At 45.9% G+C, this 14393-nt stretch overlaps 1 protein-coding gene across 1 annotated transcript in view; it reads left to right on the plus strand.

The window, feature by feature from the left end:
- Positions 1–164: 164 nt before the first annotated feature.
- Positions 165–14393, plus strand: part of pms1 (PMS1 homolog 1, mismatch repair system component) — a 39026-nt gene continuing 24797 nt past the window's right edge. The window contains exons 1-7 of the mRNA XM_083777306.1: positions 165–258; positions 3646–3701; positions 4307–4390; positions 4642–4695; positions 5628–5756; positions 6664–6766; positions 7570–7733. Of these exons, the coding sequence (XP_083633432.1) occupies positions 3654–3701; positions 4307–4390; positions 4642–4695; positions 5628–5756; positions 6664–6766; positions 7570–7733 (582 nt within the window). The 5' untranslated portion in view covers positions 165–258; positions 3646–3653. The remainder of the gene's footprint in view (positions 259–3645; positions 3702–4306; positions 4391–4641; positions 4696–5627; positions 5757–6663; positions 6767–7569; positions 7734–14393) is intronic.

The following is a 14393-nucleotide window of genomic DNA, read 5'->3' on the forward strand; positions in this document are numbered from 1 at the left end:
TCAATTACATTTGTTCTAAATTTATATTAATTTAATTCCCAAGTATTATTATTAACGTTTTTAATTATTATAAATAACTTCCTGGTTGTAGTCATGCAAGGACTGGTTGTAGTTTCTTATTTATTTTGAAGTCCCTGGGCAGACTTCCTGTAGTTCCTCCTATTGGCGGGGACTACACACATGGGGTTTGTTTATAATGTGTTGCTGGATTAGTGGATGAGTGCATGCGTTCTGCTGCTGATAGGAAGCTTTGATCAGGTCAGTATCATCATTAATAAATGGATTGGTTCATTAGTTATTGGTGTTGATCATTCAATGATTACATTACGGTAATAATCATAACGTGCAGACTGCATTGTAAACTCGTATTCAATGCTCTTTGATTGCTTGCAAGCCTGATGTAGAACTTCTATTAAACACAGCAATTTTCATATTAAGGTGCATTATTTATTCATCATTTGAGCCACGGACCACCATTTGATGACATGTAGCCTCTCGGACCCACAACTAAAGAATATCTGTTGTTGGATAAGATTTTGTCCACAATTCCATGACATGCTGTATTGATGTTGGTGCCATTAGGAGACAACAGGCACACGTTGATCAAATTAACAAATCTTCTACATTCTCTAATTATGTAGACTTCTTGTAAATGAAGTAATGCCAGATGTTTAACAATAATGTAACTCTTGAGAGCAATAACATGAAACCAAATGGACCCTTTTTGGGTCCATTTGGTTTCATTTTACAATCTCGAGAGCTAAAGATCTAATAAAGGGTTAGCAACTCTCCGTTTTTTTGATTGATTGAAATATTTATTAACAGTTTGTAGAATTTACAGTACATTTTAAGCACAAACTCAATACAAAGACTGTCAACTGTGAGTGGACGACCCAATTAAGCATTACACTTGTTTACAACAGGGTCCACATTGTTCAATTCATCAAAACATTTAAAGACATACAGACATTTAGAGACATACAAATAGACATTTCTATGTAGCTAAAGTACAGAACAGGAATTCATCATATGGGAAGCAAAAAAGGGAAAAGATACAATATACAGTGAGGGAAAATGGGGGGGGGATTCAGATTTTACAGAGGCCAGTTTCGAATTGCAGCCATCCGTAGGTGCCCTTTGAGAGCGGTTTTGAAGGAGTCAAGGGATTCACATGTCTTAATGACTGTTGGTAGGGCGTTCCACATTTTGGTGGCATAGGAGCGAAAAGAATTTAGTCCCTTGTTTGTGCCGAATCTGGGTTGTACATGGTTTGTTGCACTCCCTCTGGTGTTGTGGGTGTGGACTTCGTTTACATTAAGGAAGTATTTAGACAGGTACATGGGTATCTTGGTGGTGTATCGAATCTTGTGGACCAGACCCATTGCAAGATGCTGTACTCTGTCGTCGACCCTAAGCCATCCCAGCCTGTCAAAGTGGGCAGGGGTGAGGTGGGTTCGGGGGGTGAGGCCAAGTAGGAGCCTGACCAGTTTGTTTTGGGAGGTCTGGAGCCTTGTTTTAAGGGCCTTTGAGGTGCTGTGGTACCAAGAGGTGGATGCATAGTCAAAGAAACCTTGTACGAGGGCTCCTGTTAAGGTCTTCAAGGTGTTTTTGCTGACCAGTGAGGAGATCCTGTAAAGGAATCTTGTTCTTTGATTGACTTTTTTGATTACGTTGGTGGCCATTTTATCACCGGAAAGATTGGCCTCCAGGATGGAACCTAGGTAGGTAATTTCATCTTTTCGTGTGATAATATTGTCACCCACTCTAACCAAGAAGCCATCTGCCTTGCTGAGTTTACTATTTGATCCGAAGAGGATGGATTCAGTTTTTCCCAGGTGTAAGGATAGTTTGTTATCAGCGAGCCAGGTGCAGATTCTACCGAGTTCAGAGCTGAGGGTCTTTTCAACCTGCAGTTTGTTCCTGTCCGAGACCAGCAGTGCTGAGTCATCTGCGAACAGGAACAAGTTGCAGTCACAAGCTGAAGTCATGTCGTTAACATAAATTAGGAACAGTAAAGGCCCTAGTATGCTTCCTTGTGGGACGCCACAGCTCACTGGGAGGGGAGGGGACAGTGTTCCGTTCACCTCCACCATCTGTTCTCTCCCCTCCAGGTAGGATTGCATCCAGCTCACTGATGTGCTATCAAAACCAATAGCTTTAAGCTTGTTAACCAGTATGGAGTGGTTCACGGTGTCAAAAGCCTTTTGGAGGTCCAGCATGACCATGCCGCAGTATTTTCCAGCATCCACCTCGTGTTTGATGTGATCGCTCAACTAGAGGAGGCATGTGTCAGTGGAGTGGGATGTTCTGAAACCAGATTGGAACTCGTACAGCAATTTATTAGAGGCAAGATACTTTTCAACCTGTTCATAGACTATTTTTTCCATCACTATTTATATAGCTATGGGGACCACCATGCAGGGACCCCCTCCTCACCTCTGTTCTAAGCAGACTTTGAGCTTCGTTTGAAAACAGAGTCAGACGAGACGAATCATGGTCAATGATGACCCTGTGTACTATCATGTTTTATATAAAGAAACATTATTTATATTGATTGAAACTGCTAAACAACAGATAAACAAGCCCAAAGTAACAGCTTGAACAGAGCTAAATCTGACTTGCCTAAGCCTGCAGGTCCAGTTACATGTCTTTTTCAGAATGAACAAAATTATTATAATTCCGTAAAATACAGAATGAGATCATATCGACATTGGTAATATATCGGTTATCGGCCACAACGGTAATGAATTATTCCGGATATCGATATTGGCCAAAATGTCTCATCGGCACATCCCTGCTATACATTGGGGTCCTTCATATTCAATTCATCAGAACATTTAATGACGTACAAATGTGCGTTACTATGTAATGTACTGTGACATGGTACAGTGGTTGTCAACCTGTGGTCCCACTCCCAGGGACCCCCAGGGGCCCTTGAGGGGCTTCCAGGAGTTCCCCACCCAGATGCATGGTTAAATGTCACCATTTCACCCATAGATATTTAAAAAAGAATCAGACCAGTCTGAAGCGAGAGGTGCAACAGCACCCCCTATTGGTAGCCTACTCTAAACATAGTAACACAGTCACATAGTCCCATAGGGACAAAGCTGTTCCTTGGAGTGGTTGCACCACTCAATAGATGCTGCAGTTCGTTGGAGTCATGTGTGTTGAAGGGAGGGCGGAAGAATTTACACCGGCACGCCGGAAAGAGTGGACGGCACACTACGTCACGCTGCCACTCAAGTGACTACTGGCCAATCACAGCGCATTTTTCCGGGACCCGAACATGCGCTCTGTGACGCACGCTCATGCCTCCGCGGGGCATCACAAGGGATCTCTGGAATGTTTTGCCCTCCCTTCAGCACATTCGCTCCAGAGCCGTCTACCTTTATATGTCTACGATTACACCGTCCATTACCATTGTACATGTACAAGCAAATACAGTGTGTGTGTGTGTGTGTGTGTGTGTGTGTGTGTGTGTGCATGTGTGCATGTGTGCGTGCGTGCGTGTGTGAGTGTGTGTGTGTGTACACGTGTGTGTGTGTGTGTACACGTGTGTCTGTGTGTGTGTGTGTGTGTGTGTGTGCGTGTGTGCGTGTGTGTGTGTGTACACATGTGTGTGTGTGTGTGTGTGCTCCCTAGAAGGCGCCAGGATGCAGCAGCTCCCCGCGGATACGGTGCGTCTCCTGTCCAGCTCCCAGGTATGCATGACCTCTGACCTTTGACTAGGGATGGAGATCCATACCCGATACCCCAAAACCCCTATAACAAGCTTATCGAGTACCCGGTATCAATAAGCTTTGGGCTCATCGAGTACCCGGTATCAATACGCTTTAATTGGGCTTATCGAGTACACGTTATCAATAAGCTTTGGGCTTATCAAGCCTGTTATCGATGACGTCATGTTAAAACAATCAAGACAAGAGGCGATCAATAAATAAATGTAATCATCCATGCTGGGACAAACATGTCGGTCCAAAAGTGTATTGATACCTGCCAATTAACCAGTGCTGCCCTGGTAAACAAATGTACACTTTTAAAGTGACGGTACACATATTAAGTTGAACAGTTTCTTTAATATTATTGTATTGGTAAAAAAGGTAAATTGCCTTCCGTCTGTTAGAAAAAGTACTGTATTTTATTTGAAGGCCCTATAGTAAAAGGGTTTTAGTTATGTTTAGAATTTGTCGTCTCCCGTCTTTCCACAAAATAATAGAACATCCTCGATAAGAACCCGGCTCGCTAAGCCTGATCAATAAGATGCTCGTTATCAATAAAGGTTAATGAGCTCCACCCCTCCTCCCAGGTCATCACCTCGGTGCTCAACGTGGTCAAGGAGCTGATGGAGAACTCCCTGGACGCTGGAGCCACATGCGTCGACGTTACACTGGTAAGAAGAAGAAGAATGATTGTTATTATAATAACCCATTAACACAATCTGTGCTGAGATCTCATAAATAGCTAATGTACCCCACTGTGCCAAAATGAGCATTGATCCATAATTTACGTAGACCTGAGGCCGATTCTAAAACAAATGTAAATAGGTACTCGACGAACACATTGTCTGTCATCATTTTAGTCGACAAAAATCAACCGTACTGCAGCATGTTCTAAATGTTGTGTCCATATATGGTGTTTCAGGAGAACTACGGATTGGACCGAGTGGAGGTCAGAGACAACGGGAGGGGAATCCAGGTAGGAGGGGCATCTATATTTTGCTCTAATTTCGTCCATGCTATCCCTAAACTATACTTTGCCTGCTTTTTTACTATTTTGATTATACTATTTTTTTTAGTACAAAATAAAAGGCAAAATAGAGCCCAAAGTCTGCAATGAGACCACAATAGACTCAGTACAGAAGTCCTGACGTCACTCGTTGACCCATCCTCTGGGTCACCCTGTCTGTCTCACTGTCTGTCTCACATCCTCTGGGTCACCCCGTCTGTCTCACTGTCTGTCTCACATCCTCTGGGTCACCCTGTCTGTCTCACTGTCTGTCTCACATCCTCTGGGTCACCCTGTCTGTCTCACATCCTCTGGGTCACCCTGGCTCACTCTGCGCAGGTGTCTGTCTCACTGTCTCCTCCACCTGTCTCACCCCCTGCAGGTGGAGGACACCTGTCTGTCTCCTGTCTGTCTCACTGTCTCCTCTACCTGTCTCACACCCGGCAGGTGCAGGACACTGTCTGTCTCACTGTCTCCTCCACCTGTCTCACCCCCTGCAGGTGGAGGACACCTGTCTGTCCCCTGTCTGTCTCACTGTCTCCTCCACCTGTCTCACCCCCTGCAGGTGGAGGACACCTGTCTGTCTCCTGTCTGTCTCACTGTCTCCTCTACCTGTCTCACACCCGGCAGGTGCAGGACACTGTCTGTCTCACTGTCTCCTCCACCTGTCTCACCCCCTGCAGGTGGAGGACACCTGTCTGTCTCCTGTCTGTCCCACTGGCTCCTGCACCTGTCTCACCCCCTGCAGGTGGAGGACACCTGTCTGTCTCCTGTCTGTCTCACTGTCTCCCTCCACCTGTCTCCTACATTGTGCAGGTGCAAGACACCTGTCTGTCTCCTTTCTGTCTCACTGTCTCCTCCGCCCGTCTCACGGTCTCCTCCGCCTGTCTCACCCCCTGCAGGTGCAGGACACTGCGGTGATGGCCGTCAGACACTACACGTCCAAGATCTGTTGCCACGACGACCTGGAGCGCCTGGACACCTACGGCTTCCGCGGAGAGGCCCTGGGCTCCATCTGCGCCGTGGCCGAGGTCAGGGGTCACTGTGTGTGTGTGTGTGTGTGTGTGTGTGTGTGTCTCTTTCTGTCTGTCTGTCTGTCTGTCTGTCTTCCACGGAGAGGCCCTGGGCTCTATATGCGCCATGGCCCGAGGTCAGGGGTCATTTAACACGTTACCTCCCGTTACAGTAGGCGTGATAGGTGAGGCTAGTGCCAGCCAAATGCAGCGAAATACCACAGTAGAAGAAGAAGATCCCAGGGCAACCCTAAGGTTAATTAAATAAGGTTAGGAAGCGAAGACCGTGCGGTGGACTCCATGTTGCTCCCTGGAAGGAAAGAAACATGCGCAGTTGAGACCAAGGAAGTTGTACATGACAAATCATAGATATGGCACAAATGTGACTAAATTTGACTGATGGGGCTGCCATTGGATTGTTTTTGATGCCAACAACAGCATGCCAACACATTGCACAGCATAAGAGAGATGATGGAGCAACAATCAGTGTAAATGTATGACGGCTATAATTTCAATAAACATGGTTATGACATGGTGTTGTAGACAATACGTGTAAGTGTAGGTTCTGCCGTAGTAGAAAGGGCTGTGACTCAGAGCAGGTTTATGTATCGAGCACTGATCCATTTCCGGTTGCCGTAGCCGACTGCCGTAGCCGTCGTTGCTTAAAGTCCTATTTCATAGGAGAGACTGGCGATGAGTTGTTTTCGTCCGTGCGATGTAAGGAGAGGGAATAAAAACCTTCCAAACACTGGATTTTGGCTCATTTGGAGCCGAAAAAAGGACATATAAGCACATGTGCACGTCAAATCTGTATGTAGGCTGTCTAACATGTTAGTAAAAGCAAAAACAAATAGAGAATCGAACCGTCGTCTAACCTTTTAGGCCAAGCTAAAATGCAGTGATCATCTGACGTGATGTGTTGCAGGTGTGCGTCACCACAAAGACCCAGGACGATGACATTAGCACCCAGTATTTCCTGGACCTCGCTGGGAAGGTGTTTTCCCAGAAGCCATCTCACCTGGGCCAAGGCAAGTCCTCTCTGGTGCACTGTTTCTGAAGGCAAGTCTCTGATGCACTGTTTCTGAAGGCAAGTCTCGGTTGCACTATTTCTGAAGGCAAGTCTCTGGTGCACTATTTCTGAAGGCAAGGTTCTGATGCACTATTTCTGAAGGCAAGTCTCTGATGCACTGTTTCTGAAGGCAAGTATCTGGTGCACTGGTGAGGGGTGGGGGGGGGGGGGGGGTGGACGGCTTTTTTAAATAAACCATAAACAAGCATCAATTGTTGAAAAAATAAAGTTTTTGATCATCCATCCAGACAGACTGTATTTCCCTCTCATGCGGTCCTGTTTCTGTCTCTTCCAGGCACGTCGGTGTGTGTTCTGAAGCTGTTTCTGTCTCTTCCAGGCACGTCGGTGTGTGTTCTGAAGCTGTTTCTGTCTCTTCCAGGCACGTCGGTGTGTGTTCTGAAGCTGTTTCTGTCTCTTCCAGGCACGTCGGTGTGTGTTCTGAAGCTGTTTCTGTCTCTTCCAGGCACGTCGGTGACGTGTGTGTTCTGAAGCTGTTTCTGTCTCTTCCAGGCACGTCGGTGTGTGTTCTGAAGCTGTTTCTGTCTCTTCCAGGCACATCGGTGTGTGTTCTGAAGCTGTTTCTGTCTCTTCCAGGCACATCGGTGTGTGTTCTGAAGCTGTTTCTGTCTCTTCCAGGCACATCGGTGTGTGTTCTGAAGCTGTTTCTGTCTCTTCCAGGCACATCGGTGTGTGTTCTGAAGCTGTTTCTGTCTCTTCCAGGCACATCGGTGTGTGTTCTGAAGCTGTTTCTGTCTCCTCCAGGCACGTCGGTGTGTGTTCTGAAGCTGTTCCAGAGGCTGCCGGTGAGGAGGCAGTACTATGCCAACGCCAAGAAGTGCCGAGAAGAGCTGAAGAAGGTCCAGGACCTGCTCATGGCCTACGGCATCATGAGACCTGAGCTGAGACTCACGCTGACTCACAACAAGGTGCAGTAACTGACTCACAACAACTGACTCACAACAAGGTGCAGTAACTGACTCACAACAACTGACTCACAACAAGGTGCAGTAACTGACTCACAACAACTGACTCACAACAAGGTGCAGTAACTGACTCACAACAACTGACTCACAACAAGGTGCAGTAACTGACTCACAACAACTGACTCAAAACAATTGACTCACAACAAGGTGCAGTAACTGACTCACAACAAGGTGCAGCAACTGACTCACAACAAGGTGCAGTAACTGACTCACAACAAGGTGCAGTAACTGACTCACAACAACTGACTCACAACAAGGTGCAGTAACTGACTCACAACAACTGACTCACAACAAGGTGCAGTAACTGACTCACAACAAGGTGCAGCAACTGACTCACAACAAGGTACAGTAACTGACTCACAACAAGGTGCAGCAACTGACTCACAACAAGGTACAGTAACTGACTCACAACAAGGTGCAGTAACTGACTCACAACAAGGTACAGTAACTGACTCACAACAAGGTGCAGCAACTGACTCACAACAAGGTACAGTAACTGACTCACAACAAGGTGCAGTAACTGACTCACAACAAGGTGCAGCAACTGACTCACAACAAGGTGCAGTAACTGACTCACAACAAGGTGCAGTAACTGACTCACAACAACTGACTCACAACAAGGTGCAGCAACTGACTCACAACAAGGTGCAGTAACTGACTCACAACAACTGACTCACAACAAGGTGCAGTAACTGACTCACAACAACTGACTCACAACAAGGTACAGTAACTGACTCACAACAAGGTGCAGTAACTGACTCACAACAAGGTGCAGCAACTGACTCACAACAAGGTGCAGTAACTGACTCACAACAAGGTGCAGTAACTGACTCACAACAACTGACTCACAACAAGGTGCAGTAACTGACTCACAACAACTGACTCACAACAAGGTGCAGTAACTGACTCACAACAAGGTGCAGCAACTGACTCACAACAAGGTACAGTAACTGACTCACAACAAGGTGCAGCAACTGACTCACAACAAGGTACAGTAACTGACTCACAACAAGGTGCAGTAACTGACTCACAACAAGGTACAGTAACTGACTCACAACAAGGTGCAGCAACTGACTCACAACAAGGTACAGTAACTGACTCACAACAAGGTGCAGTAACTGACTCACAACAAGGTGCAGCAACTGACTCACAACAAGGTGCAGTAACTGACTCACAACAAGGTGCAGTAACTGACTCACAACAACTGACTCACAACAAGGTGCAGCAACTGACTCACAACAAGGTGCAGTAACTGACTCACAACAACTGACTCACAACAAGGTGCAGCAACTGACTCACAACAAGGTGCAGTAACTGACTCACAACAACTGACTCACAACAAGGTGCAGCAACTGACTCACAACAAGGTGCAGTAACTGACTCACAACAACTGACTCACAACAAGGTGCAGTAACTGACTCACAACAAGGTGCAGCAACTGACTCACAACAAGGTGCAGTAACTGACTCACAACAAGGTGCAGTAACTGACTCACAACAACTGACTCACAACAAGGTGCAGTAACTGACTCACAACAAGGTGCAGCAACTGACTCACAACAAGGTGCAGCAACTGACTCACAACAAGGTGCAGTAACTGACTCACAACAACTGACTCACAACAAGGTGCAGTAACTGACTCACAACAACTGACTCACAACAAGGTGCAGTAACTGACTTACAACAACTGACTCACAACAAGGTGCAGTAACTGACTCACAACAAGGTGCAGCAACTGACTCACAACAAGGTGCAGTAACTGACTCACAACAACTGACTCACAACAAGGTGCAGTAACTGACTTACAACAACTGACTCACAACAAGGTGCAGTAACTGACTCACAACAACTGACTCACAACAAGGTGCAGCAACTGACTCACAACAAGGTGCAGTAACTGACTCACAACAAGGTGCAGCAACTGACTCACAACAAGGTGCAGTAACTGACTCACAACAAGGTGCAGCAACTGACTCACAACAAGGTGCAGTAACTGACTCACAACAACTGACTCACAACAAGGTGCAGTAACTGACTCACAACAACTGACTCACAACAAGGTGCAGTAACTGACTCACAACAACTGACTCACAACAAGGTGCAGTAACTGACTCACAGCAACTGACTCACAACAAGGTGCAGTAACTGACTCACAACAACTGACTCACAACAAGGTGCAGTAACTGACTCACAACAACTGACTCACAACAAGGTGCAGTAACTGACTCACAACAACTGACTCACAACAAGGTGCAGTAACTGACTCACAACAACTGACTCACAACAAGGTGCAGTAACTGACTCACAACAACTGACTCACAACAAGGTACAGTAACTGACTCACAACAACTGACTCAAAACAATTGACTCACAACAAGGTACAGTAACTGACACACATCAAGGTACAGTAACTGACTCACAACAAGGTACAGTAACCGACTCACAACAAGGTACAGTAACTGACTCACAACAAGGTACAGTAACTGACTCACAACAAGGTACAGTAACTGACTCACAACAAGGTACAGTAACTGACTCACAACAAGGTACAGTAACTGACTCACAACAAGGTACAGTAACTGACTCACAACAAGGTACAGTAACTGACTCACAACAAGGTACAGTACACTAAAACACAACACAAAATAAAGCAATGCTGGAAAAACAGGAAACCACAAACCGGAATAATAAAAAAATGTATAATAAAATACCATCCGGTCTGGACCGGATCACACAGCGTTTTAGAAACAGAGCAGGCTTTCCTCCTGGAAAGCATGTTGACGCGAGGCCAACTTGAACTGGCAAGGTACCACGCACTGATTCGTTTTCATACCACAATCCCATATTAACCCATTTTGGCCTGACAAAAAAGTCTTCTAAACAGTTTTCTGAAATACCCATGTTTCTGTATCAGTGGTGCTCAATATTTCAAGGACCCAGAAAATGATACTGTATATGTAATCCAAGGCCACCGACCCCAATCTGAAAATATGTTATTCCAGGAACCCCTCAGAAGCAGTTGAGTTGAGTTGAGTTGAGTTGAAAACGTTCGCTCTAAAATAATATATATTCAAAGATTTCCGCCGCATTTTCACGATTTTTCAAAAATAGCAGATCTACAAGCTCGTAGCGCGGCACTCAATAGCTAAAGTATAACATAAGGCTTAAAACACCAAAAGGGTTCCCTGCACGTCTTGGCCGTTGGTGCGTGATACATGCATGTTACAATGGTAATATGTTGTATAAGAAAATACAATGGGTAATGGTAATACTTGGTAATGTTTTCACTTTTACAAATTAATTAATTAATTCTTCCTAACAACTTGCACCACAGCAAACCTATTCTGGCGGAACAATCACCAAAAGTAGCTGATCTACAAGCTCACAAGCTGTCATGGTGAGGTTGTGCAGCCTATATATTTTGGTTTTGTATATAGGGCTTAAATTAGTCCTTAAACTAGAAAAAGTGCCCTTCCGGGCACAGGTCTCCACCAGGTTATCCACAGATCCGTGCAGTTAGAGGTAAAAACACTTTTCGGCCAGTTATAGCGCCACCTTGAGGCTGAGTTGAAATTGTTCATGTGGCATTTCGTCCTCGGCCTAGTGGGAATGTGGGTGCACAATTTCACGGAAATCACGCGATGTGTTCATGATTTGCAGCATTTTGTTTGAAACTGAGCACTCCTGTGAACTGTGGAAGCCAATCTTAACCAATCAGGATGGAGTCTGATAAATCTGAAAGACCCGTTTCGTTGAATGGCTCTAGAGAGACTGTGTACCAATTTGCGTGATGTTTGGACAAAATCTGTAGGTGTACTGTGCAAAAACTTGTTTTGCACAAAGCGGCCTCCTGGTGGCGCTATAACAGGCCGTTCTGGAAAGTTTGGGGCAGAGGTTCATGGTTGGCATCCAGGGAGTGTGTGTGCAAAATATGGCATCGACCGGGTTAACGGTGGCCGAGATTAGCTGTTCACGGACACACGGACACACGTACGGACGGACGGACACGCGGACGGACGGAGTGCAAAACATACTCTCCCCACATGCCTTCGGCCTGGTGGAGACAATTAATGGCAATGTGTACCAATATGATGTTTTAATGCAGACCGATTACAAATAAGGCAACATGGCCTGGGCCGTGGCTCAGCGGTTCACCTTGGCTGGTAATCCAGTCTGGCAGTGTGCCGCGGGTTCGACTCCCGATCCCGACGGCCTTCACTGCATGTCACCCCCCCCATCTCTCTCCCCAACTCCTGTCAGCCTACTGTCTGTCCCTCTATAAAAAATATAAAATAAAGGCGAAAGCCACAACAAAACATTTAAAAAAAAATAAGGCAACATAAACCCATAATAATTGGTTTGTGATCAGATTGACTGCTTAATAAACACATCAGGATTAGGTTAAACCTGGCTGTTAGCATGGTCCGGAGCAGGCTAAGTCCACAGCATTAGTTTCCATGGTAACCAGTGTGGCATTGCTTTCATGAAACCGAATCAAGCCTCAACATATCCAGGTTAACTGCCTAAAATAATCTGGCAAGATTAACCAGTTTTCATGAAACTGGTTAATCGCTTATCCAGGATATATTAAACCTCTGTTAATCTGTTAAATCCCGGTTTAATCTCTACGTTTTGTGAAACAGGCCCCAGATCGGTTAAAATAACATCCTTGAAGCACATACATTGTTTTGGTTTTGGACTTTCCTGCAGGCCCTAAAAACCCTCCTCTGCACTTCCACACGACGGCCACAAGGTGTCTCTATCGGCCTTCATAATGCTAGCCTGCTCCTCCTTCTCCTACACTGCGAAATGCTCTCGTTAAATAAACTCTCAGAGGGTGTTAAATTAACTCTGAGGGTGTTAAATCAACTCTTTGAGGATGTGACCCAATTCAATCCACTTCATTTATGAAGTACGTTTAACACAACAGAGTTGAAACAAAGTGCTGCACACAAAACAATAATACAATTCCAAGGGCGAAAACAACAATACATACATAATAACAATACATAATAACAGGGCATTATAATTATTATTATTATTATAATCAGCATGTTGGAACGCCACAGAGTGTCGCGCTATGAGCTTGTAGATCTGCTATTTTTCAATAGCTAAAGTATGACATCCATCCATCTTCAACCGCTTATCCGTAGTCGGGTCGCGGGGGGCCGGGGGCAACAGCTCCACCAGAGTGCTCCAGACTTCCCTCTCCAGAGCAACATTAGTGACTTCCTCCTGGGGGATTCCGAGACGTTCCAAGGCCAGTGATTCGATGTGTTTCCTCCAACTGCGCCTTGGTCTGCCCCGGGGTCTCCTCCCAGTGGGACGTGCGTCGAGGACCTTCCTAGGGAGACGCCCGAGAGGCATCCTAACCAGATGCCCGAACCACCTCAGCTGGCTCCTTTCCAGGCGAAGGAGTTCTACTCCGAGTCTCTCTGGTGTGACTGAACTTCTCACCCTATCTCTAAGGGAGATGCCAGCCACCCGTCGAAGTATGACATAATTGCTTTAATCCACAACAATAGAATTAGAACTAGAGTATGATTTCAATATACCTAGATCATACATGGGCAACCGGGGGCCACATGCCTCGGGTTAATATTGGAATATTGGAATCCTGCAAACATGACCAGCTTTAATTACTTCAGTTTAGTATAGCTTAACTCGTTTAGATTACAGTATGTAATTGGCCGTCGACCCCCATCTGAAAACATGTTGTTCCAGCCCCCCCCCCCCCCCCCCCACAGAAGCAAAGATTTGAGTTAAAAACGTTCACTCTGAAAGAATATCTATTCCAAATTCGCGCCACAATTAAAATTAAATTAATATATGCAATGTGGCCCTCTGGAGTCAACTATAGTGGCCCTCTCCATTGTCAACGTTGCCCACCCCTGACCCAGATAGAACAAATCAAGCCCTATATCGTATATCCATATAATCACATATAATCACAAACAGCTGATCTACATCCTCAGCCAGATAAATGACATGCACATATAAGATCTACGCACTTGTAGATCAGCGATTTTAGAAAGTTTGATGCCAAATACTTTGGTATCTTTACTTGTAATGCGGTACTTCTCTTCCCACTGAAATAATAACCACGCTGGTTCCGTGGGGAACACTTTGGGGTTATTTTAACACTCTGTTTTCCTTTCCTGAAAAGTAGCTTTTCATGTTCGGAGCTCCAGCTGCGAGGGAGAGGAGAGGGGTCAAGGGGGGGGCGAGGAGAGGAGAGGAGAGGAGAGGAGAGGAGAGGAGAGGAGAGGGGAGAGGAGAGGAGAGGAGAGGAGAGGAGAGGAGAGGAGAGGAGAGGAGAGGAGAGGAGAGGAGAGGAGAGGAGAGGAGAGGAGAGGAGAGGAGAGGAGAGGAGAGGAGAGGAGAGGGGGGCGCACACAACCGCCATATACCTTTCCTTGAAATTAAACTTGAACTTGTCAGGGGGGTGGGGGTGAGCGCGGGGGGAGGGTCATTTATTTTGTGCCGTCAGCACTCCACGACGACGCCTGTATCCCGTGTCTCGAACTCTGCTCTTCCCTTCCAGGCCGTGTGTGTGTGTGTGTCGTTTCGTGTTTCACAGCTTTAGCTCCAGGAACTGTTAACG

Source organism: Protomyctophum parallelum (assembly GCF_964188405.1).
Source record: "Protomyctophum parallelum genome assembly, chromosome: 11".
In the NCBI taxonomy this organism is placed as follows: Eukaryota; Metazoa; Chordata; class Actinopteri; order Myctophiformes; family Myctophidae; genus Protomyctophum; species Protomyctophum parallelum.